Below are 21,892 nucleotides of genomic sequence, written 5' to 3'. Positions count from 1 at the left end.
CTTCTAAAATGTGAATATTTTATGGTTTCCATGCTCCATATAACAAATAAATAGTTAAAATTCATTCTAAAATTCATTATCTCACTGATCAACATTTGTCAACATTTTATGGACAAAATACTTACTGGATTAATCAAAAAATAATAACAGATTACTCCATTATGAAAAAAGTAAAAGAAAACGTAATACAAAAACTGCTGAGATTCATTATTACTGAATCTGTTCTACATTACAAGTAAAACTGAGACGCACAGAAACATTATTACATAATAAAAAAAACGGAACATAAACCACATTTAACACATAATTATTCCCTTGCAGGTAAAACAAATGATTAATTATCCAGAAATCAGCTCTCAGCTCTTACCCTGGATGATGCAGAGGCTGTTGGTGTGGCAGGGGCGGAGGGAGCAGAGGGTAGCGAGGCACCGCTGTGGGAGGCCGAGGAGGACGATCGGGTGGGGGAGGCGTTTCTGGAGCCAGGTTTGGAGCGTCGTCCCCGGGAGCGGAACGCGGCCAGGCCTGTAGTCGCTCCTTCAGGAAGGATGAACTTCTCCCTCAACTCCAGGTTTGTGCGACCACGAGCTGAAGACAGAAACAGAGGCATTTCAGAGGGTTTTGTCTGACGTCGCCTCACAGTTCTCCTCCAGCAGGGGGCGGCAGAGGTAGCGAGCAGCGGTGAGGGAGAGAGTCAGTGCTTCCTTGGCTGCAAACATCAGAGCACGTGCATGTTTTTTGTGCGAGGAGCGGATGTTTGGGGGGGGAGTGGAGTTCTGAAATAAGTGCATCACAGTCCAGTTTTTTTTTTTTTGAGTGAGTGAGTTTCTGTGCAAAAGTAGAGATAAATTAGTGAATCTGATACGCAACGAAAGTCAGCAGGTTGAATAAATAAAAATAAAATAAACTAAGTGTAAACATTTTTGACAAATTTATTTAAATCTAGAAATTACTTTTCTGACTAGAGTTCGATGAGAGGATTTTAACCACCCTCTTACTCTGAGTTAAGTTTGATGCTGGAGCTGGGAGACATTTAGCCTAGCTTAGCATAAAGACTTAACACAGTGGAAAACTGCTAGCCTGCTAGTCTTTGTTCGGGTACATTCCAGTTGTTTTATATCCGTAATGACAATTAGGTGTTCCAGTTTCACCAGAACTTCATACGCTAGTCATTTTGTGGTTAAAACTAATGTTAGCTAACTAGCTAGCAAACTTGATAAACACATTATGAAGTATTTCATACATAAAAGCGCTTTAGAATGTTGTTGACTTTCATTGCGTATTTGCTTTAAAAAATATCTGACAGTAGCCTCTCTTCTTGCGTATTCTTTTAAACATGCGCTCCCATTTGAGGTCCTTTTTTTTGCCGTGAAGGAGCATACACAGTTCAGCGTAGCGTATACACAGTATGTGTATAAAAACACTGTCATGCCTGGTTTATGTTTATGTTGATCAGGAGAAGGAGTTTCTCCCGTGTCTTTAAAAGACACTCTGCAGCATTCTCGCACAGGAAGTAGTGCAGCAGCGCTAGCAGACAACAAAAAAGGCGGGAAAAGCTAGATAGATAGATAGATAGATAGATAGATAGATAGATAGATAGATAGATAGATAGATAGATAGATAGATAGATAGATAGATAGATAGATGGAAGTAAAACAAGATGGAAAACTGATTTTTTAAAACAAGAAGAAAAAGAGTGCTGCAGCTAGCTGTAGCAGCAGTGCAACTCTTAGCCACCGTCCTTAGCAACTAAACAGCAAGGCCATTCAATTAAATGGGTGCACCCTGCAATTACGTCCCCCTCAACGCCTGCCAGCCAGTCAGCCAGGTGCACCCTGTAATTGTGCGTCCCACCAACCAGCCATCACATTTAAAGGAGCTGCGTTGGAAGCCAGCTTTATTAGAAACCCAGGCTGGCCACGCCCAGGTCTTACACACACTCACTGACTCTTTACAGTTACACAGAACAGCGAACTGTGTTTCTGAGAGAGGTCAATGTCGGAAAAAATTTAAAGTGATAGTTCAGGTTTTTTTGTATGAGGCACCATCTTCGCCAATGATGGTCACTTTCACTGAAAACACAGCTGCTAGCAAGCAAAGAAAATAATTTTAGCTACCTCAAGAAGGCTTACTTTTTAAAATATACACATGCTCAAGTATATAATATCTTAACAATATGTGTGTTCCTTTATATTGCCGCTGACGAGCCTTTGCTTGCTCTCCTGCACCAAAACCCATAAAGAAAATCACTCATTTTACATGACAGCACAGAGGAGTTGTTTATCCACTGCTGCCTCCATCAGTACATTCAAATGTGTTATTTTGTGACTTTAATGTTTGAAAACCTTTCTTAGGATTTACTTAAGTGACACAAATCCACTAAATCAGGCAGCAGTAGACCAGCAGAGCCTGTGTCCCTGTGAGCTAAAAACACTCATATTCTCTATGGAATTTGGTGTGAGAATGTAGGAGTACATTTACAGTTAGGAACAGCAGAAAATATATTTTATGATACTGTAAACTGTAAACAGACATTGATTTGATTAGATTAGCTGTTTGATAAGTGGCTAAAATGAGTGTTTCTCATTGGCAGCCATGTTTTCAGTGTCCCAGGCTAGGTCCTGGTGAAATCAATGCTGTGCCTCATACAAACACACCAGAACTATGACTTAAATTGAATTTTTTTAAAAACAGTTGCAGTGTCAGATAGTCTAGAAAATAGTATGTTGAATTAAAATTACATAGAAAGACCAGGGTTTGGCCAAATCCTGCTTTTGTTGTGAGTGAGGAAAGCATGATGCAAACATGGCACACAGACAAAAGTGATGTCAGTGCCTATGCACAAAAACCTGACCACAGTTATACAGACACACACAAACATATATATAAACACATAGAAGACAGCTGTGATTAACGATGGGGAGTGACAGCTGGATGAAAATGGATGAATGAAGAGCGAAAGAGTTGGAAAAATGGAGTGAGACACAGAGACGAAGTGTAGATACCTCGGCAGCAGAAATAGCCAGGAGTGACTGTCACTGAGAGACACAAGAGACAATGTGAAATAACTGCAGCATGCTCATGGTGGGATGAAGAAAGTCACACACACACACACACACACACACTCAGGTGTGATAAGTATCACTGAATCCTGTTTAAAAATCATGAACATGTCAGTATTTCAGAGCTTGGGCGAGTTTGACAGCCAGGGAGGAGGGAGGTCAGGAGGAGAGGGGAGGAGCACAACAGTGAGGACACATTACATTAGTCAGGTGATCATCGTCAGCGAGGCACAGCAACACGGCCAAACCAACAAAACAAAAGATACAGAGAGTAAAGAGAAGAATCTCAAAGAGAGAGAGGGAGAGTCCAGGAGCAACATGAACACAGCAGATGATGAAAACTCGAGCGGTTAGAAGAGGGTGAAAGAGATAGATGAGAAGTCCAACCTATACGAGATGAGATGGAGCTACTGGAGTCGGAGCGGAGAATCTTAAGTCCTGGATATTGCACTGGGGAAAGAGAAAAAGGAAAGAGAAGGGAAGGGAGGAAGAGGGGAGAGAACCAAGGATCATGCACCATGCAATACTACTACTGTTATATTTATATAAGAGGAAATGTGAAGAAAAAATAAAAAGAGGACAGGACGGAGACTGAAGAGAGAAGAGGCCGTGAATATACAGAGATAACAGGTGATGAGTTTCTCCAGGGTCGACAGAGGACAGGACAGACTGAGAGAGAGAGACACCGACTGACTGGAGTCACTGGAAACAAACACTGGAGGGAAAAAGTGAGACCGTTTCCTGCTTCACCTGCTGACAAACTGCAGGTGGTTTCGTGTTTGTATGTCTGGTTTAAGTGTGTAAACGCACAAAGAACTCATTTTCTAAAATGAAGTGTGATATTTGTTTTGTCACATTTCCATTATGTTTGAGTTAGTTATTATTCATATTTTTACTTTATTATCATGATTATTTTGTCATCATAAATGTTGTGAATGCCACCTAACAAACCACTATGGATATATATTAAATTAAATATTCAATTGGTTTTGTCTGTTTGTCCGATCTAATAAATGTAGGATATGTAACAAAAAAGAGAGTGTGACAGAGGAGAAGAAAGAGGATGTGCTTGTATGTTTGTGTGTGTGCGAGAACATGTCAATAACTAAATGTGTGTGTGTGTGTGTGTGTGTGAAAACATCACTCACCTCTGCATGGATCGTTTTTCACCAGGAACTCGTCCAGAGCCATCCAGCCGCCTCCGACTCTCACCATCACCGTGCTGCGCAGAATCCTCACCAGACGAAGCTGCTGCGAGTCGCCGAACTGAGGAGGAGGAGGAGAAAGGAGGAGAGGATGGAGAGAACCAGAGAAAGACGAGGAGAAAGTCTGTGAGTAAAAACCACAGCTGATTTCCCAGAGTCACACCAAACAGGACGGATAATCTCCTCTACTTCATGCATTAAAAAAAATAAACATGCAATCTGCTGATTGTCAGCCCAGGTCACCCAGCCGCCAAAAATATGATCATCTACAGTCACAGTTTTGCAAGATTTTAAATTGAAAAATGACAACATTTCAAACAGCAAAAGCACAAGTCCAAAGCAACACCAGCACACAAGGAATTCTCTGAATCTCTCTCTCCAAGCAGCTTGATTTGCTCTCCAGCCTCAGTCCAAAGCACGCTATATATCACCCAACCACTAATTACCACTGCAGCCATGTCGCTGTCGCCTGCCGCACATTGTGCAATTTGTCACTTACAACACCAAACAAATCACAGTAAGAACACGAGTCAGGACGGTGAAACCTGCTCCTCCTCTGTCTCCTTCTTCTTTTGAGATTTAAACATGACTATGATAGAATTACTGTGTGTTTTTTTGTGTGTGTGTGTGTGTGTGTGAGAGAGGAGGGAGAGCACAGCACTCCACTGGTGAGTGAAGTGTGGAGCAGATTTCACACGTCCACGTTCATGAGCAGCGTCACTTGTCACTTTACCTGGTTCCCGAGGAAGAACTACAATAAATCCAGCAGACGCGGAGCAGAGGAACACGAGGAGAAAGAAAGACACAGAAGAAAGAGTGAAACATCATGTACAACTGAGGTTTTCTCATGTACTAACAGCTGAGTGTGTGTGTGTTCTTGGGCATTAGTGGTGTAAACAGAACAGATGCAGTGGATGATACGAGTGTGCTGCTGCTGCTGCTGCTGTAAGTGAGATGGGAGGTGAAGACAGGGAGGTGTGAAGTTAGAAAAGTGAAGTTAAAACACACACAGAAAGCGGGAGGAGCTGTACATTCATCCTGACCAGTGTCCAGTGTCCTGCACTTTGACACCAGAGCTCATTATCCACTGGATAATGACAGAGTGGACACACACACACACACACAGAGGTATGGTCAATAGGTGAAGGTGATGGTCCATCCAGGAGAAGCTGCTGAAATTGTGAGGGTTAATGACACAGATACACACTGACTGCTGGGCTTAAACATCAAGTTTATATATTATTTTTGATGCTTGCGTCATAGTATTTAATATTTAAAGGTCAAATATGTAACACATTTAAAATACTACTCATAAGTAAGTTTGTATAAGTGTAGAATCGTTTAAAAACGGTGGCCATAAACGAGGGCCTGATATTTCACGACCTGTAGATGAGATTCCACAATCAACTAATTTTAAACTAAGCAAAGAAAACGTTGACTTTTCTTCACTTTTTTGTGTTTGATTTCTTTATGTTTGCAGATTTATTAAAGAGGCACTACTTCTTTCTACTTCTTCTGGTGTCAAAGGTCCATCAAAGTTATTAAATTTGGAGCTGCAGCTCTTTGATACCCAGCAGTCAGTTGTGAATCCACGCAGTCACATGAACACATGAATGTTAATGTTGTGGTGATGACAAAGACAGATCAGCTGAATCAGTCCAGGAGTTCTGTGAGAGGGTTCATTCAAGTGTTAAAAATCCTGTTTGATGTTACGGTGACTTGTTAGGATTCAGACGATGAATTCACAGGATGACATCATGACGTGACATGAAGACATGATAAAGTGCTGTGAGGTTAAAGTTGAGGAGTGTGTGAGCGGTTCACTGCTGCGTGATGAACACATGAACAAACACAGTCAAGTTACAGATTCATGTGTGTTAATAAATGTAGCTATCTTAGCAGAAATTAAAACAATCATACATCAAATAATTATTATAAATGTCTATATTCTTTTGTAACAGTGTATTTACCTTAAAAATATGTTTATTTTCTATAAATAATGAACTAAACTTACCCGGTACTTGTTCTCTCCTATCTGCTCCACCTGGAACCTCTTGGCACATTTGCACTGAGCCACCTGTCGCGTCACCTGCACAACAAACAAACAACAACCTTTAGACTCTCATTCTATAACCGTGACATTCCTCGTACACTTCAGCTAACTCTGACTGTGTCGTGTGTTTATTTATTTATTTATTTTACCTCATCCTCTATCTTGTCAGCATCAGTGGTCGGTCTGTACGCGTCCTTGTTGGGGTGAAGCGCAGCGACAAATTCGTAGTAGTCGATGTAACCGTCTCCATCTCTGTCAAAGATGTCCGCCACCGCCGTCATCTCCAGTTTACTGGTGGGAAACTCTGCAACAAAGAGGAAAATAAAAGACTGATATGTAATCTGGACTAGATTTATAAATATTCCTTTTGTTTGTTTGTTTTTTAAAACTGTAACTTATATGACTTACTTGAGGCCAAGATGCCGTCGATGAACTCCTGCCGCGTGATCTTCCCGTCTTGGTCCTTGTCGATGCGTCTGAAGAAATCCATGACGCGGGACTTCTTGTGGTTCATCCAGCGCATGTACTTCTTCCTCCACACGTCAAAGTCAAAGTTGGCAAACTCTCTGAGCTAAAAGTAGAACAAGTGCGTTACGTTTCAAGTCAGAGTGATAAAATGCTAAGGTAAATACAGCTTTGATTGGCCAGGAATGTAGCTTAAAGCTACAGTGCGTAACTTTTGTTTATTTTTTTGGTTGTTGTCGTAGTTGTTGATGTTGTTATTCTGCCTTTGTTTGGTCAGAAATGAAGTTAAACTATTTGTTTGCCATTTCCTTCATCTGAAAACAGTCTCTGTCAAGCAAAACTATCAGATCTGACTGAGGGAGCGTTTGTACATATACAGCAGCAGCGCAGGGGCGGGTGGAGACGAGAAGCTTCTGAATAACTGGGTTTTTGAGCAGTAGAATTCACTTCTGATACCCTCTGTGGACATTTCTTTGCGTTTTTCAGTCAAACTCTAACCTGAAGTTATTTGACTCAAATTTATGGTATAAATATAAAAAAAATACCTCCTCGAGTCTGTCCAGAGCGTCGTTGAGTTTGCGTTGGCGGTCGAGAGCGAGCAGCCACACTTGCTGCCAGCGCGCACACAGCTGGTTGAGACGTGGGTTTCCTCCGGAGAGCTGCATGGCTGCCTGCTGATGCTGCTGCTGTTTTCCTGTAGATTTAAATGTGAGTGAGAGTGAGCCAAAAAGTGGGAGATCATAATATTTGTGCGTGAAAAGGCAAACACAGGTGGACTCACGAGCTCCTCTCCTCTCTGACAGGCTGCTGCTGGAAGCCTCTGCTGGTTTCCTCTTGTACGTCTTGGTCACCTTGTCCACGTCGGGCTGTTTCCTCGTCATCTCCTCCATAAACATCTGAGAACAACAAACACAGACCGTGATAAATACAACTGGTAATGAATAACACTAACAAAATACTTCCCTGTGGGATATATATGTGAAATATAAACCCACCTGGTGATCAGTGATGAGTGTTTTGAGTTGAGGGATGTCCTGAGGAAGCGGCTCAGCGTCGCTCTGGACCAGAGTGGTCTCAGCGAACTGTAACCATGACAACAGCTCCTCCAGCAGGTTGGCGTTGTTGAGCACCTCGGTCAGAGCTGTTTCCAGACGCTGCTCGTGCTGCTTCGCCCACGTCAGCACCTGCAGAGTGAAGGCGTTGATTAACAGGAGGTAAACCTGTAAAAACACTGCTTCACCAAACCCTTCCTAACTCCGTCTCTCTCTTACTTCTTCAAAGCGGGCTCTGATGATGGTGATCCAGTGTTTGATGGTGGTGATGGAGTCCGGGTGACACAGCGTCAGGATTCCCTCTCCCATGCCTGCGGCTTTGTTGACGTCCGTCCTCTTCTCCTCCACCGTGCCCATGAAGTCGCGGTGCGTGTGCAGCAGCGCCTGCAGAGTCTCGGCCTCCTCGGGGAGGACGCCACGGAAACGAAGCGTCTGCTCCGCCTCCGAGAGCCACTCCAGGATCACCTGCACCGAGGTGCGAAACTCCTCCGCCTGATGATGGAGAGAAGGTAACGTTAGAGAAGAAAAAGAAGAAACAAAGCAGTGTGTCTGATCTGTGCAGCGTCTTCTCTGACCTGTTTGAGAGCGTGCTGCAGGCGTGTCTGCTTGGTGACGGACAGAGCGCACACCATCTCCCAGCGGTTAGTGAGCTCCTGGAGCTGAACTTTGACCCAGGCGGTGTCGTCGCGGCCGGTCTCCAACAGCTCCCGAGCTGAGCGCTTCAGAGCCTGAATGCTGCTGGTTCTCTTTCCCAGCTCTTTTTGGAAAGCCTGTGGGTTTAGATGTCAGACATTTAAATGAGGACTATGACTAAAGGCTTTGACCAATCACAGGCAGTTCAGTGAGAGAAATGATGGCGAAGAGGTTTAAAGAGTCTCAAAAGTAGACTCTAAATGAGATTTGGACATTGAACACAATCAAATATGTGTCAAGATCATAGACTCTGAGAGCTGTGATCCCAAAACATCTCTGAAGTCTGTCACGTTCACACACCTTATGCGAGTCCATGAGGTTGGACACCAGATCCAGGTCTCCGTGGACGGGCTGATCTTCAGCGAGCTGAGGTTCTACACGGTACAACCAATCGACGAGAGCCTGAAGAGCCTCTGCAAACTGTCCTGATAACAGCAGAGCCTCCTCCAGCTTGTGTTGTCTGGACAGACGAGAGAACAGAGGTTTTAAATCACTTTTTTTCATATAAAAGTTCAGTTCGTTATAATGACAGTTATATCCTCACCTCTCCACGCTCTTGCCACACACGGTGTCCCACTTGTCACGGACTTCACCGACCAGGTGATCCAGTTTCTGTGTGTCTGCAGGAAGCTGAGCCTTGTCCCTCATGGCTTTCCCAGACCTGACAGTGGTGTCGTACACCGGCTGCTTTGAACCCAGTGCTTTCTGAAACTCCTGTGTGTGTGCAGACAAACAGAGATGAGGATGCAGACTCTGTAGATAAAGAAATCATACAAATAAATTCATAAATAGAATCGGGATAGAGTACCTTGTGTTTGGTCAGCTGTGTTTTGATCTTGTCCGGCTCGTTGGAAATCTCCAGCTCTGAGTCCAGTCTTTTCTCTGCTTCTTCCAGCCAGTCTGTCAGCTTCCTCCAGGCCTCGTGGAACTAAAGAGAACGTGAATGTAAAGAAATGTGATATTCTGATACTGTAACATGTATTCAGTTTGAGTCATTTAGGAAAGACTATTATCAAAAGAGACCATCGTTGTTGGTGTAATTCTTTGTTAAATACCTGTTTGGCTCGTTTCCGAGCTTCATCCAGGTGTCGGCCTCGGTCCAGTGACCTTTGGACCAGCTTGTCCCAGCGAGCCTGGACGCTGAGCAGCAGGTTTTTGATGAGAACCACGTCCTGCTTCAGGCTGGCAAAGCGAAGCTGAGAGCCGGCCTTTTCCAGAGCCAGGACCTGCTCCCTGTGGGTGTTCACCTCATTCACAAACACCTGAACACACACACACACAGAAGTTATAGTTATAGGAATCTTCAGTTTCAGAGTGTGTGACCGTGTTTTTAATAATAAACCACCTTGTGTTCATCGATCTGGAAGAGGACGGTGTCCAGGATGAGGCTGGGCGGCTGCGCCATGTTCAGGGTCTGCTCAGCCTGGGTCAGCCAGTTGATGGTGTCCTGCAGAGACGTCTGGAAGCCTGTCGCCAAGGAAACAGCCTCGTCCAGTTTTGCCTGTCAAACACAGTCGAAATGAAAGCGGTCACCATCTCAGCTGTAAAAACAGAAACTGATCTGATGCTTCTGACCTGCAGTTCAAAATGAATCGTGACCTTAAATCTAAAATAAATGTATTTTATTGGCTGTTCTTCTGCATCTACCCTGGAGTCAGGACCTTGTACGGAGCTGCAGTACCAACAAAAACATCCTACGCTGCAAAGAAACAGTCACTCTACATCATCTGACACAAAGATCACATACAGGACATGACGAAAAAGCAGAATATAGGAGATGAAGTGAGAGAAGAAAAGGAGCGAGAGTCTCACCCTGCGGTCGTCCATCTTGCCGTTGAGGCTGGCCCACTTGTTCTGCAGCATGGCCAGGTTCTGCTGGGTCTGGGTTGTACCGAGTCCTGCGTCCTCTCCTCCTCGAGCCAGGAGCATGGACTCTCCCTGGTCCAGCAGACGATGGTACTGGTCTGCTCTCTGAGTCAGCTGAGCCTGAAGCTCCTGCAGACGCAGCAGAGACGACAGACGTTAACTCGGTGTAAACGCTGAGGGTTTCACTTTACAACGATGGATGTGATTAAACTTTCATAGCCACCGTAAGCCAAGTGTCTCTGTGTATAAACACACGTGTAAGATTATACTCTGAGAAACCTTTGCAAGTGAAGTTTATTTGCTCTTAAAATTCAGTTTATGAGGAACTGTTTCTTTTTACAGGAGGAAACTTCACTGAGTCATTATTTTCTCCCCAAATATTAAATTCAAGGTTAACGTGTTTCAACAGGTTTGGTGTGAATCGTTCACGTGTAAACAGGTGTAACACGACTCTCTGTTACCATGTGCTGCTGGAGCTGCTCTCGGGCTGTTTCTGGGAGACCGCCTGTTGGTTTGGCGGCCGACAGCTGGCTCTCCGTCCTCCTCAGCCACTGGAGGAACTCCTCTAACTCACCATGGAAACCTTCAGCCTGCAGAGAAACAACACGGTACGCGAGTTCAGTCATTTAGCCACACATTAAGAACTTAATGAGGAGCTTTAATCACAATCAATAACTGCTGGTGCTGTTCGTACTGCTTTAAATCATACATATTAAGTATTAGATACAGAGTAATTATTATTTCAAGAAAAAAAAACCCCCAAAAGAACATTACATGTTATTTCCATAGTAAAAACTGTACTTTATGATTTATTATATTCTATTTCTCACTCTAGTCCTATTCTACCATTTATCAAAGATGCACTATGATATTAAAAGGGGTCTAGTTGAAGATCAAGTGTTATAGTACTAATAATAATTATTATTAATATGGTAAAACTGTGCATTAGAATAAATGCAGATATAAGACAAAGAAAAACTTGATTGTTCTGTGGCCAAAAGTGTCCCTACTTTAAATTAAATAAAGTCTTGTTCTTATGTTGTCATGGTAACCCATATATACACTAGTGAAACAAAGTGAGTAGTAGTTTGATGGGAGTACCTGGTGCAGAGCGGCCTCCAGCAGCTTCTGCCTCTCCTGTGTCTTGAGCAGCAGGTTTTCCCAGCTCTGGTTGAGCTGATCCAGCTGATCCCTCAGGTGACTGGCTTCATCTCCAGGCGACGACTCCAGCAGCTCGGCCGCGGCGCTGTTCACCGTTTCCACTGTGGCGTGATGGGACAGCACGTCGTTACGCAAAACCTACGACAGAGAAGAAGAAGAAGAAGAAAGCTGTCAGTGACAAAATATTTGAGTTTAAAATAACAAAGGAGGCTGGTTTTATTTAGTGTGTCCGTAAAATTTCAGTTTAAGAGTCAAAATCTTTAAGAAGAAACAACATTTTCAAAAGTATAATGTGCTAATGTGGAAGTATGAGTCACATGAAGAAGGAAAACAGGTTAGAAGTCTCAGATTTTCCTCTGGATTTAGACATACGTGGTGTTTGGCCAGCTCGATCTCAATGGCCTTGGGGTCGGAGTTGACCGGCCGCTGAGCGTCCAGTGTGGTGTGTGTGTGGCTCAGCCAGGCCTGTATCTCAGACAGGGCATGTTGGAACTGACCCAGGGCCAGCAGAGCAGCCTCCAGCTTGTGCTGTGGTGGGAAAGAAAAGACAGACACTCAGACGTGCGGGCTTAAATATAGGAGTTTAAATAGTTTCAGTGAAATGAAAAGCAGCTGTCAAACACTCTCCACTGCACAAATATGGATTCATTACCTGTCTCTGAGTGATTTTATCTCCCAGGTTCTCCCACAGGTGGCGCAGCTCAGTCAGTGGCTCCTGGATCATGTCCCTGTCTGTTTGGTCTGAGACTTTCTTCAACAACAGCTCCCCCTGGTGGCAAAGCTTCTCCATGTCAATCTGCTGCTGGTAAACCTCCACCTTGTACTGCTGCTCAGGGAAGATGAGAAGATGGGAGAAGTGAGTTAGAGAAGAAGAAGAACAGATAAATGAAGATGTGGATAACAAAAGAGAAAGTCATTGAACCTTGAGCTCTTCAATCTGCTGTTTCACTGTTCCCAGATCAGTTCCCACGGGCGTCATGTCACACAGCTTGATCACTGCGTTGTCCAGGTAATCGAACATAGACTGGAGGAGACACAGTGACACAGATGAGCTGAAGCACAGAGAAAATCTGTAATGTTTAGAATTTCTTCTTCTCCATTTGTGATGAACAAACCTGCAGAGCATCCTGGTACTGCACAGACGCCGTCATGGCCTCCTCCAGCCTCTCCATCCTCTCTCTCCAGGTACGATTCAGACCTTCCCACGCAGCGTTCATCTGAGGGAAGAAACAAGGACAAACACATTTTAGATAAGAGGTTTTATTCTCTATTTCACAGATAAATCTCATCCTTTTCTGTCAACTTTAGATGTAGTTTTTAAGGTTTTGTTCTGACTGAAGGAAAATCCAATATTTTCTTTCAGATCAGATTTTTTCAGGCAGATTAATGTGACTATAACGTCGGCATTTTCACATTTTTGGTGCTACTTTCAAACAAGAATGTAAGAAACAAGCGCTGTATATGTTTGTTGCATAAAAATAGAAGGTGATTGAAGTTTATAATGTAAATAATTATAGCTAGAATTCAGTTTTATGGATATATATTCAATGGATAAAGTGAGAACTATATGTATGGGGAAATATAAAGTGAGAATTTTAAAATTTGAGAAGCCAGATATGTAAGAATCAGAATTAATTTGCATTTTAAAACCACTTCCAATGACTTTTACAACCATTTTGGCTAATGGTGAGGCAAAAAGAATTCAAAAATGAACAAAAAATTTGATTTATTTTCTGTCACTCTGAATCTTTCACCTCATCGATGGTTTTCTTGACTTCTGGTTTCTCTGTTTCTCCACAGGCGAAGATGAGGTCGGCCCCGAGGGTCCTGACAAACTCCAGCTCCTCCCTCAGACCGTCCGTCTCTGCCTTGATGGCCTAGAGAAAGAATAGAAAGAGACGTCATTCAGATGTTTTTATTCCCCCTCAGGAGCCTGAGTGTTTAATCACAGGTTCAGTGTCTGTACCTCAGCAGCTTCGATCTGCTGCTTGATGAGTGAAGGATCCACACCAGGATCCTCCAGCTCTCTCACGATGTCCTGCGAGTCACGGAGCGTGCTCAGCAGCGCCGCCACGTCGGACCAGAATTTCCCAGCCAGGTCGAGGACGTCGTTCAGTTTGCCCTCCCTCTCTTCGGCTCGCTGCCGGATCTCATCCCACAGAGATCGCAGGCGCAGGAGGCGAGTACGAACAGCTGGAGGAGAAAAGAAGAGAGGATGTGAGCTTTAAAAGAAAAGGCAGTGGAAAATTCAGCATTGTCGTCGAATCACAATGTTTTCTTTGTTTCAGTTTGCCATCTAGTGTCCAGTCCTGGTTAGTGAACGTCTTTATCCGTCCACCCCCACTTTCCCTGCACACACACGGTCCATTCATGTCCATGTGGACGTCTGGACAGAGTCAAAGTCTTTGCAGAGCACTTTGACAAAAAGACAAACATGTTGTGTTTCATCATGTGGCGACGAACAGCAGTGCTGAGTCTGTGCCAGTGAAACACTGACTTTATTCCAGTCAGTGACTGAGTTGGACAACAGCCCATAATAACTGTCAAGTTTAATATTTACCAGCCAGATAATGTAAGTGTGTTGTAGTGTGGTTCTCCCGTGTTTCTGACTCAAATAAATGAACTAAAACAGATGCATGCTGGATGTCATTTCATTAATGACCTGTTTTATTTTTTTTAGCCTAAGTGATATGTGATGGATAAAGCATTAAAGCTGCAGTAGGCAGGAACCTATATATAAACTAGAAAAGCACTCAGAGAGCGCAGACTTCCGCCAAGGCAGCTCAGCCCCCCACAAAATAGCAATAAAAATAGTGATAGCGTGTACGGATGACGCCCAAAATGTAATCACTAGTTCCTGGTTCCATTGCGGACATTTCATACAAATCTGTCTGCCACTTTTCGAGTTATGTTGCTAACAGACAAACAAACTTCGGCGAAAACATATACCTCCTAGCGGAGGTCAAAACGTTGATTATTAAGTTTCATTCATCATGTTTTGTGATGTTCTCTGTCCTGAACTCTCATCGGATGAGCGGAGACAGACAATAACTAATTTCCACCTACACTGACACGTTTTACTGCATTTATAGTTCAGACTTTCCTCTTTTTGGTTTCTTTGCTTGTAGTAGCATAAAATAGCACAGGAGGAGCATCCCTTCTCTCAAAGACTGCTGTCACTGACTCACAGGACAGATTTTTATTAGTAAATAGTGTCAAGACTGACAAAAACAAGGAGGAAGTGCAAGCAGTGCACAAAAAGCTTCAAAGGGGGATTCTACTCTTATTGCACCAGATCAACTTGGCAATATATATCATGTAGAGACGCCAGCAGGGTTTTGTAATACCTTAGAATCCCTAAGGGGGGCGTCAGACACTTATCAGTGAAAGACGTGTGAACTTTAGTGAAAATATTCTCTCAAACCAACTATGCTATAACTTGTAATGGAGAGAATAAAAGCCTCTTTCATTCCCACTCTGCACCTGAACCTCTGGTGAGAAGTGTGTCATGTAACCCTCAAGGTGCACCCATGGTAAAAAAGGATATAAGACACTCTATATAGCCTCTGTATATAAGTTTTAACATGGTAAAAGCCTAAGATTTAATGCTGAAATCAGTCATCAAACATCAACTGTGTTATCTTCAGTAAAAATTACATAGTGTGGGTCTTTGTGGAAGAATTACATGTGTATTACGTGTGTATTGCGTGTGTACTACGGCGACTCACCTTGAGCAGCGGGATCGTCGTGAGCGGCTCGTCCGATCAGCTCCTCTCCGCGGGCACACAGGGCGGAGAAGCTGGGCAGCAGTTTGTCCAGCTCCAGCCCCTGAGCTCTGTGCTCCGCCAGCTGCTCCCTGATCTTGTCCACCTCCGCTGCCACAGGGGGAGGCTGCCTCAGACGCTGCACTGCCCCCTCCAGAGTCTCCAACAGCGGGTCCATCTTGTCATGAAACTGAGGACGGAAGAGGGGAAAAAGTTCTGAGGAGGAGGAGGATGAGAGAGCATCTGGGATTTTTGATAACCGTGTGACATGTTGAAAGTGAGGAAAGCAGTGATATATTATGTGGGTGGTCAGCCATCTGTGGCAGACTGCATTCACTTCAGAGACTTTTTAAAAATTAAAAAGACTCCAGAACGAATAAAAAGAAAACTCTAATTAAAGCCAAATAGTTCTGTGGTGTAATATCTCACTGCTTCACTCTCATAATGTCATCCAGGTTGTGTAACTCTGACAAAACTCGACATAATCTACCACACAAGAGGGAGCTACAACGACATTTCAGTCCACTTTTAAGGACTCGGGGGACATTTAAAGACTCACAACATCTCACTGTGTCATTCCCAACTGGGTTAAAAAAAAATGTTATGCTTCATTACACCACAAAGTCCATGGAGCCAAGATTGTTTTTCACACAAAATGGACGACGACGACGACTAGTTTCAAAGATCTAAATCTGAGACTAAAACAATGATGACGTCTAAGTGTTAGACGAGGTTTAATTCTTGCACAACAAAGGAGTCAGATATTCTACTTCAGTTCAGTCCAACAGCTGCTCAGGTTTGGCAAACACATGATTTGGATCAATGATAAGATCAATAAAGCCGCAAGCAAGAGCCAACTTATTAGAGTTAAGTGGTTATTGAGTGAGAGTTATGAAAAGCAGAAAATCCCCCTGGAACCAAAAGATCAGATAATATTAGGAAGTTAAAGCTGCAGTGCGTAACTTAAATTTTTTTTGTTTTGTAAACACAAATGCTGCAGCTTTTTCTCTGAAAACAGGCTCTGACAAGCAGGACTATCAGACCTGGCCGAGGGAGCGTCTGTGTGTATACAGCAGCAGTGCAGGGGCGGGTGGAGACAAGAAGTGTTTATCCTATCAAACTGCTGAAAGACGTTTTTTTTTCAGAAGCAGAATTCACTTATTGTGTTTTCACTCACACCCTCTTTCATTCGTCTCACTTTACTAGCGCCATCATTTCCTGTGTGCAGCGCAGGAAATGTCATAAGATCTAAGCTTAATCAATATTGTGTGCCACAGTTTTTTAAAACATAGATGTAATATTAAATATTAAACTTTATTTTATTATTATTGCTTCAGTGCTGATCCACGTTTCATCATTTGACCAGAATCATGTGACATAACCGCAGCCTGAGAGCCAGTTTGAACGTCATGTCAGTCTGTGATCTTACCTCTACCAGCTGGGTGATTGCAGTTAGCAGTGACCATGGAGAAAATGGTGGTTTGGGTGGGTGCAACACACACAGCGCATCCACAATGAACGAGGGAGTGGGGGGGGGGGGGAGTTGGGATGGAGGAGAGAAAGAGATGCAAAGGGATGAAGGAGACGTTGAACATGAACAAGATGAGGGACAGTGAGGTTAAGTCACAGGGATGAGGGAGGAGAGACAAGGATGTGGGGAGGAGTGAGGGAGGAGGACAGACATGGACGAAGAGAAGGAGCAGCACGTGGATGGAGAAACAATAAGAATGAGTTAAATCAGAGACATGCAGTACAGGAAATAAAATAATAATGTTACTCCAGCAACACTGGTCATAAAATGAAACAAAAACAACAAATAAAAACTAAGATAAATGCACAGAAATAAAAATATGATCTCACACACGCTTATGGTCTTTTAACACTTTTTCATTATCTTTTATTTTGATTATTTTTGCCTATGTTGATGATATGAGCAATCCTTGTTTTTGAGGTTCAGGCCTCAAATTAATTGCTTTTTACTGTATGTTATAAATATATATATATATCACTTTTAAAGAGTAAAATATACAAAACTAACAGTGTAAAACTGCTTTAACTGAACGTGTGAAAACATATATAATATAAAATAATATAAAATGCTCATGATCATTTCGTGTGAAATCACCAACAGAGACCAAACCATCGGCACATAAACCTCATGCTGTTAAATGCTCACACTGTGTGTCAGTGTTTTATTTGGGGAAGCAGACGCGACACAAACAGGTTGTAAATGTAAACAGACCTGGGCCAAAACATTTAGGACCAATTTTCCACTGAGAGGCAAATTTCAAACATGTGTTAAAGCCTCAAATCAGAGTAAAAAAAAAAAAACAGTTAGACCCAGGTCTGCAGTTAGTAAAGTGAGTTTCATACCTGTGCCGACTGCGACACGGCCTCGTCCAGCACTGAAGCTCGACCCTTCACCTCCTCTTTGATGGCGAGGTATCGCTTCTCGGCGTTAGTGTAGCGCTGCGTCACCGTCGCCCCCTCCTGGACGCTGAGCTCGGCCAGCTGAGGCCCGATCTTCAGCAGCTTGTCGATGTGAGGCTTGTGCTCGGCGATGGATTCCCTGAGAAGCTGCAGAGGACGTGAAGGAACAGGAACATGGAAATCAAGTAGATATAATATATGATGATAGTTTGAGAGTTGAGTGTTAGTTTGCATATCCAATTTCTGCCAATAAACCTTCTTAACTGTTACACACTGGATCTTTGAGGGAAAAATTGAATTTAATTCACAAGCGTAAAATCTGGTTCACCACAGCAGGAGTAAATAAAGAGCATCAGTAGCTATTCATCCATATTAAATAACAGATTTTTCTATCTGTTCCTGCACTCATTCACAAACCCCTTTAATCAAAATTTAGACATTTTTGACAAATTGAAAATGCATGCGTCCTCTCTTACCCTCATGTGGTCTTGTTGCAGTCTCAGAGCGTCCGTGTCGATGGCCGGTGGCGGCAGCTGAGCGATGAGGGTTTCAGTCTCGCCCAAAAACGGCTCCAGTTCCTCGTAGGTTTCCCAGAACCGAGCGACCAGAACCTGGGCCTGCTCCAGAGCTGAGAAGCGCTCGCTGTGGCTCTGGCTCACCGCGTCGTAACGATCGCTCAGAGAATCTGTCTTTACCTGCAGAAGATAGTCAATAATATAATGAATCCTGCTCTATTCAAACTTAAATCTCTGTATTCACATGTCATCAGTGACTCACCATCAGCGCGTCCTTCTGGGCTTCACTGCAGGTCTCCAGGATTTCGTCTCTGGTGCCGAGGAGCTGGTCCACGGTGTCTTTGTGTCGGATGATGTCGATGTTGAAGGCTCTCTGAACCTGGAGCTGAGCCACCGTCACGTCAGGCTCCAGACTTAAAGGCCCCAGAGACGACAGCTTTCGCTCCGTCTCTCCGACCCAGGCGAGCTCTGCGTCCACCGCCTCCTCGTACTGAAGGAGGAGGAGTAGATGAGTGAGTTAACATCATAGAACAAATCTGATGTGATCAAAAAGTAAATATATGGCTGCATTACCTGTTGTGACCTCTGGATGGCGGCTTGGACCAGCTGCACACGCTGCGTGATGGTGTCGTCCGCGTGTCGATAGCGATGTTGGGAGTCGGCGACCAGACGGTCCAGGCCTTCGCGGGCTCGCCACGGAACCAGGTCCAGCAGAGCGTTCCCCACCTCGTTGACCGTGTCCAGCACCAGACGCTTCTCTGCTGATACTTTCTTCAGCTCCTGGAAGAAAAAAATAAATAATCCTTACTGAATCCTTCACTTAATCCTTTATTAAAACTCATCCAGAGCAGGAATCTTTCTGTGGTAACTTTAATGTTCTTTATGAAAACACATTAAATGATAAATGAAAAAAAAAAAAAAAGAGCAGCAGCAGCAAATGAAATGACAATAATCCTTTCATAGCTTTTAGAAAGTGTTATTGGGTTCAGAGAGAATCAATGTTTCTATGGTAACTCCAGCAGGTGAGTTAATACAGACCAGAGTTATCAACAAAATAGCTGCTCACAGTTTTTATCCTCTATGACAGGAGAAATAATCTGTGAAGACGAATCCAGTAGAAACTGTGTGTAGTGAAAAACAATGCAGAAGGAGACGAGCTGCACAGATGACGCGTGTGTGAGAAATGTGGTGTGTGAAGAACAGATGCCGTGGGTAGATGTCGAGTTTTTCACTCTTGTTCCAAAACACTCGCTGTCAAACAAGTGAAATGTAATAATATACAGCACAAGGAAGTGTCATGTGAAATAATGTATATAAACTGTACATTATGATGCTTTTAACTGTGATATTTTAATACAGAAGAGTAGACAATAGCTTATTAAAAACAGTTTATTAACAATCCTACCTTCTGTCGTTCCTGATAGGCCGGTGCAGCGTCAGGCTCCACGTTGTTGAGCTCCGCCTCCACGCTGTCCAGCCACTGGTTGAGGTCGTCGTGTGCGCTGGCGAATCGCGTGGCGAGCTGCAGCGCCTGCTCCAGCGTGCGCAGCGCCTTGCTGCTGCTGGCCGTCATCTCGGCGTAGCGGGACTTGATGCCGTCCAGCTTCTCCTGGATGAGGAGAACCTCCTCGCCTGCGGACGCACCGAGACGCAGAAAACATCTTTTTCCTTGTTCTTTTAGAATATCTTGAAAGACAAATATTAACATCTCCCAGTAGCACTTATTTCAACAGACCACAAAAAGTGTCCACACATGTAAACACGACAGCGCTGCTGCTGCTGCTGCCGCCTGTCAGTGTGGCTAATATCAGGATATTATGTGAAGAGAACAGATGTTATAGTTTGGTTCACCGCTGGTTTGAAAATGTGCGGTTTGGACGTGAAACTACAACAACAAACACAGTTTGACTGTCCCAGTGTGCTCTCTCTGTTTTACTGAACCTGATATTATTGTGGATTTAGGAGCTTTTTGAACATTTAAAACAATAAAAACTAATCAATCAACAGCTGTAAGTCAACAAAACCTTTTTTACAGATGTGCATGTAGGGAAATTATTCATGTTTTGTGATGCAGGTGTCACAATAAAAAAATAGGGATGCACAACACAGGACTTTTATACTGTATGTTTTTCCTTTGTGGCCAAAAGCAGAGGTTATTTAGTGTCTCTTGTCGTGAAATTAACATATTTTTGTGTAGTCGTTATTCAGCAGATGTAGATATACATAATCTACATTGTGCAAAATGAATAAACATTAAAAAATGAATAGTTAGAGAGGGAACCAGCATAAAATGTAGTCTACTGTTTTAGTCATTAATCATATTAGGGGGGTTTTAAAGCCAATATTGTACATCCATTTCTCTGTGTTTTTTTGCACTTGATTCACGTCTAAATGAGATTTTACCGGTGGTCTGTTTGAGTAGAGCTTGTCCATTCTTAATGGCCTGGTCCACCGTCTTCTTCCTGCTCACGATCTCTTCATTTAGAGCCTGAGGAGGAGAGGAAATAATGAAGAAGAAGAAGAAGAGGAAAGGTTCACACACATGTGAATCTGTGCACGTTTTAAATGATAAAAAGCTGCTCTTTATACCCCAAACAAACACGCCGTGTAGAGGAGGTAATTATTATTTTTGTGTGTACGTTTCTCACAAGAATATGTTTATACTTTCCATGAACTCAGAGTTTAAATAAGAAGGAAACTCCTCCAAATGAGGTTTGTCAAACACAAATTTGACGTCTATAACAACAGAAACAGGCTGTAAATACTATTTACACACTCTCTTATTATTATTTGTGTCGACAACAAAGCTGCTGAGAAGCACCGTCGCGTGTGGATGAAGTCGTACCAGAGTGTGTTTGTGTTGCTCTGCGAGCAGCTGAGGCTGGAAACTCTGCACAGAGACCTGCGAGAGTCTCTGAGCCACCTCGGCGAGCCAGTTCAGCACCTCTACCTCGTCCTCTCCGAACAGCTGAGCGTTGGCGAGCGCCTGCTCCAGCAGAGCAGCCCGCCGCGTGCACCAGTCGGCCAGGTCCGAGTGACCCGACCGGACGCCGCCCACGCGCTCGCTCAACCAATCGCGGTCGGCGGCACAGCTGAGCGGCGTCAGCGATTGGCCGAGGGACTCGAGGCGGTCGACCTCGGCTTCTCGTGAGAAGACGTCCTCTTGGAACGCCTGGGAAGTGTGTGTGTGTGTGTGTGTGTATGTGTTTTATAGGGAGGTAAAAGGACACGAGAAACAACAAAAAAACAGAAAAAACAGATGGATGAAAACTGAAAATATGAGCATGCAAATGACAAATCATAGATACAATAAAAAGAAATCATAAACATCAATGAAAGCATGAGTAGACGAAATGATAAAAAAAAAAAAAGGATAAAACATGTTTTGGGATGTAAATCATTTATTGATTCCTCCACAGAGTGGTATTTAAATGATAAACTGGGCAGGATTTATTGTGTGTTATTGATTATTAATTCAATATTTAACTTTCATATACATATGTATATATATATATATATTCAAGTGATCTGAGAGAGAACGACGCTGTGGATGCTTCAGTGGAATAACTGAACTAAAAGTGAGTTATTAATTATGAGCGATGACACCATATTTATTTATGCTAGTATTT

The 21,892-nt window shown here is 43.4% G+C and overlaps 1 protein-coding gene across 8 annotated transcripts in view; it reads right to left on the bottom strand.

Annotated features, from left to right (window-relative positions):
- Positions 1–21,892, bottom strand: part of macf1a (microtubule actin crosslinking factor 1a) — a gene marked incomplete at its 5' end in the record, with an annotated part of 197,578 nt that overhangs the window by 4,271 nt on the left and 171,415 nt on the right. For 5 of the 8 annotated variants that reach the window (XM_083899806.1, XM_083899807.1, XM_083899810.1 and 2 more), the window contains 34 exons: positions 368–585; positions 3,003–3,035; positions 3,447–3,509; positions 4,208–4,325; positions 4,998–5,015; positions 6,279–6,353; positions 6,467–6,621; positions 6,726–6,888; positions 7,328–7,678; positions 7,778–7,966; positions 8,054–8,326; positions 8,410–8,604; positions 8,828–8,987; positions 9,072–9,241; positions 9,336–9,455; positions 9,583–9,789; positions 9,873–10,028; positions 10,340–10,522; positions 10,855–10,983; positions 11,495–11,692; positions 11,927–12,082; positions 12,207–12,380; positions 12,477–12,578; positions 12,670–12,771; positions 13,309–13,431; positions 13,521–13,747; positions 15,283–15,508; positions 17,692–17,895; positions 18,225–18,443; positions 18,526–18,753; positions 18,837–19,043; positions 19,669–19,895; positions 20,667–20,751; positions 21,109–21,435. In XM_083899806.1, coding sequence (XP_083755932.1) covers positions 368–585; positions 3,003–3,035; positions 3,447–3,509; positions 4,208–4,325; positions 4,998–5,015; positions 6,279–6,353; positions 6,467–6,621; positions 6,726–6,888; positions 7,328–7,678; positions 7,778–7,966; positions 8,054–8,326; positions 8,410–8,604; positions 8,828–8,987; positions 9,072–9,241; positions 9,336–9,455; positions 9,583–9,789; positions 9,873–10,028; positions 10,340–10,522; positions 10,855–10,983; positions 11,495–11,692; positions 11,927–12,082; positions 12,207–12,380; positions 12,477–12,578; positions 12,670–12,771; positions 13,309–13,431; positions 13,521–13,747; positions 15,283–15,508; positions 17,692–17,895; positions 18,225–18,443; positions 18,526–18,753; positions 18,837–19,043; positions 19,669–19,895; positions 20,667–20,751; positions 21,109–21,435 — 5,781 coding nt within the window. The remainder of the gene's footprint in view (positions 1–367; positions 586–3,002; positions 3,036–3,446; positions 3,510–4,207; positions 4,326–4,997; positions 5,016–6,278; positions 6,354–6,466; positions 6,622–6,725; positions 6,889–7,327; positions 7,679–7,777; positions 7,967–8,053; positions 8,327–8,409; positions 8,605–8,827; positions 8,988–9,071; positions 9,242–9,335; positions 9,456–9,582; positions 9,790–9,872; positions 10,029–10,339; positions 10,523–10,854; positions 10,984–11,494; positions 11,693–11,926; positions 12,083–12,206; positions 12,381–12,476; positions 12,579–12,669; positions 12,772–13,308; positions 13,432–13,520; positions 13,748–15,282; positions 15,509–17,691; positions 17,896–18,224; positions 18,444–18,525; positions 18,754–18,836; positions 19,044–19,668; positions 19,896–20,666; positions 20,752–21,108; positions 21,436–21,892) is intronic. The other 3 variants (XM_083899808.1, XM_083899809.1, XM_083899812.1) reach the window with 3 other exon arrangements.

Source organism: Microchirus variegatus, assembly GCF_963457635.1.
Source record: "Microchirus variegatus genome assembly, chromosome: 13".
NCBI lineage: Eukaryota > Metazoa > Chordata > Actinopteri > Pleuronectiformes > Soleidae > Microchirus > Microchirus variegatus.
The sequence above is the reverse complement of the archived record's forward strand: the minus strand, read 5'-3'. Positions and strand labels throughout refer to the sequence as shown.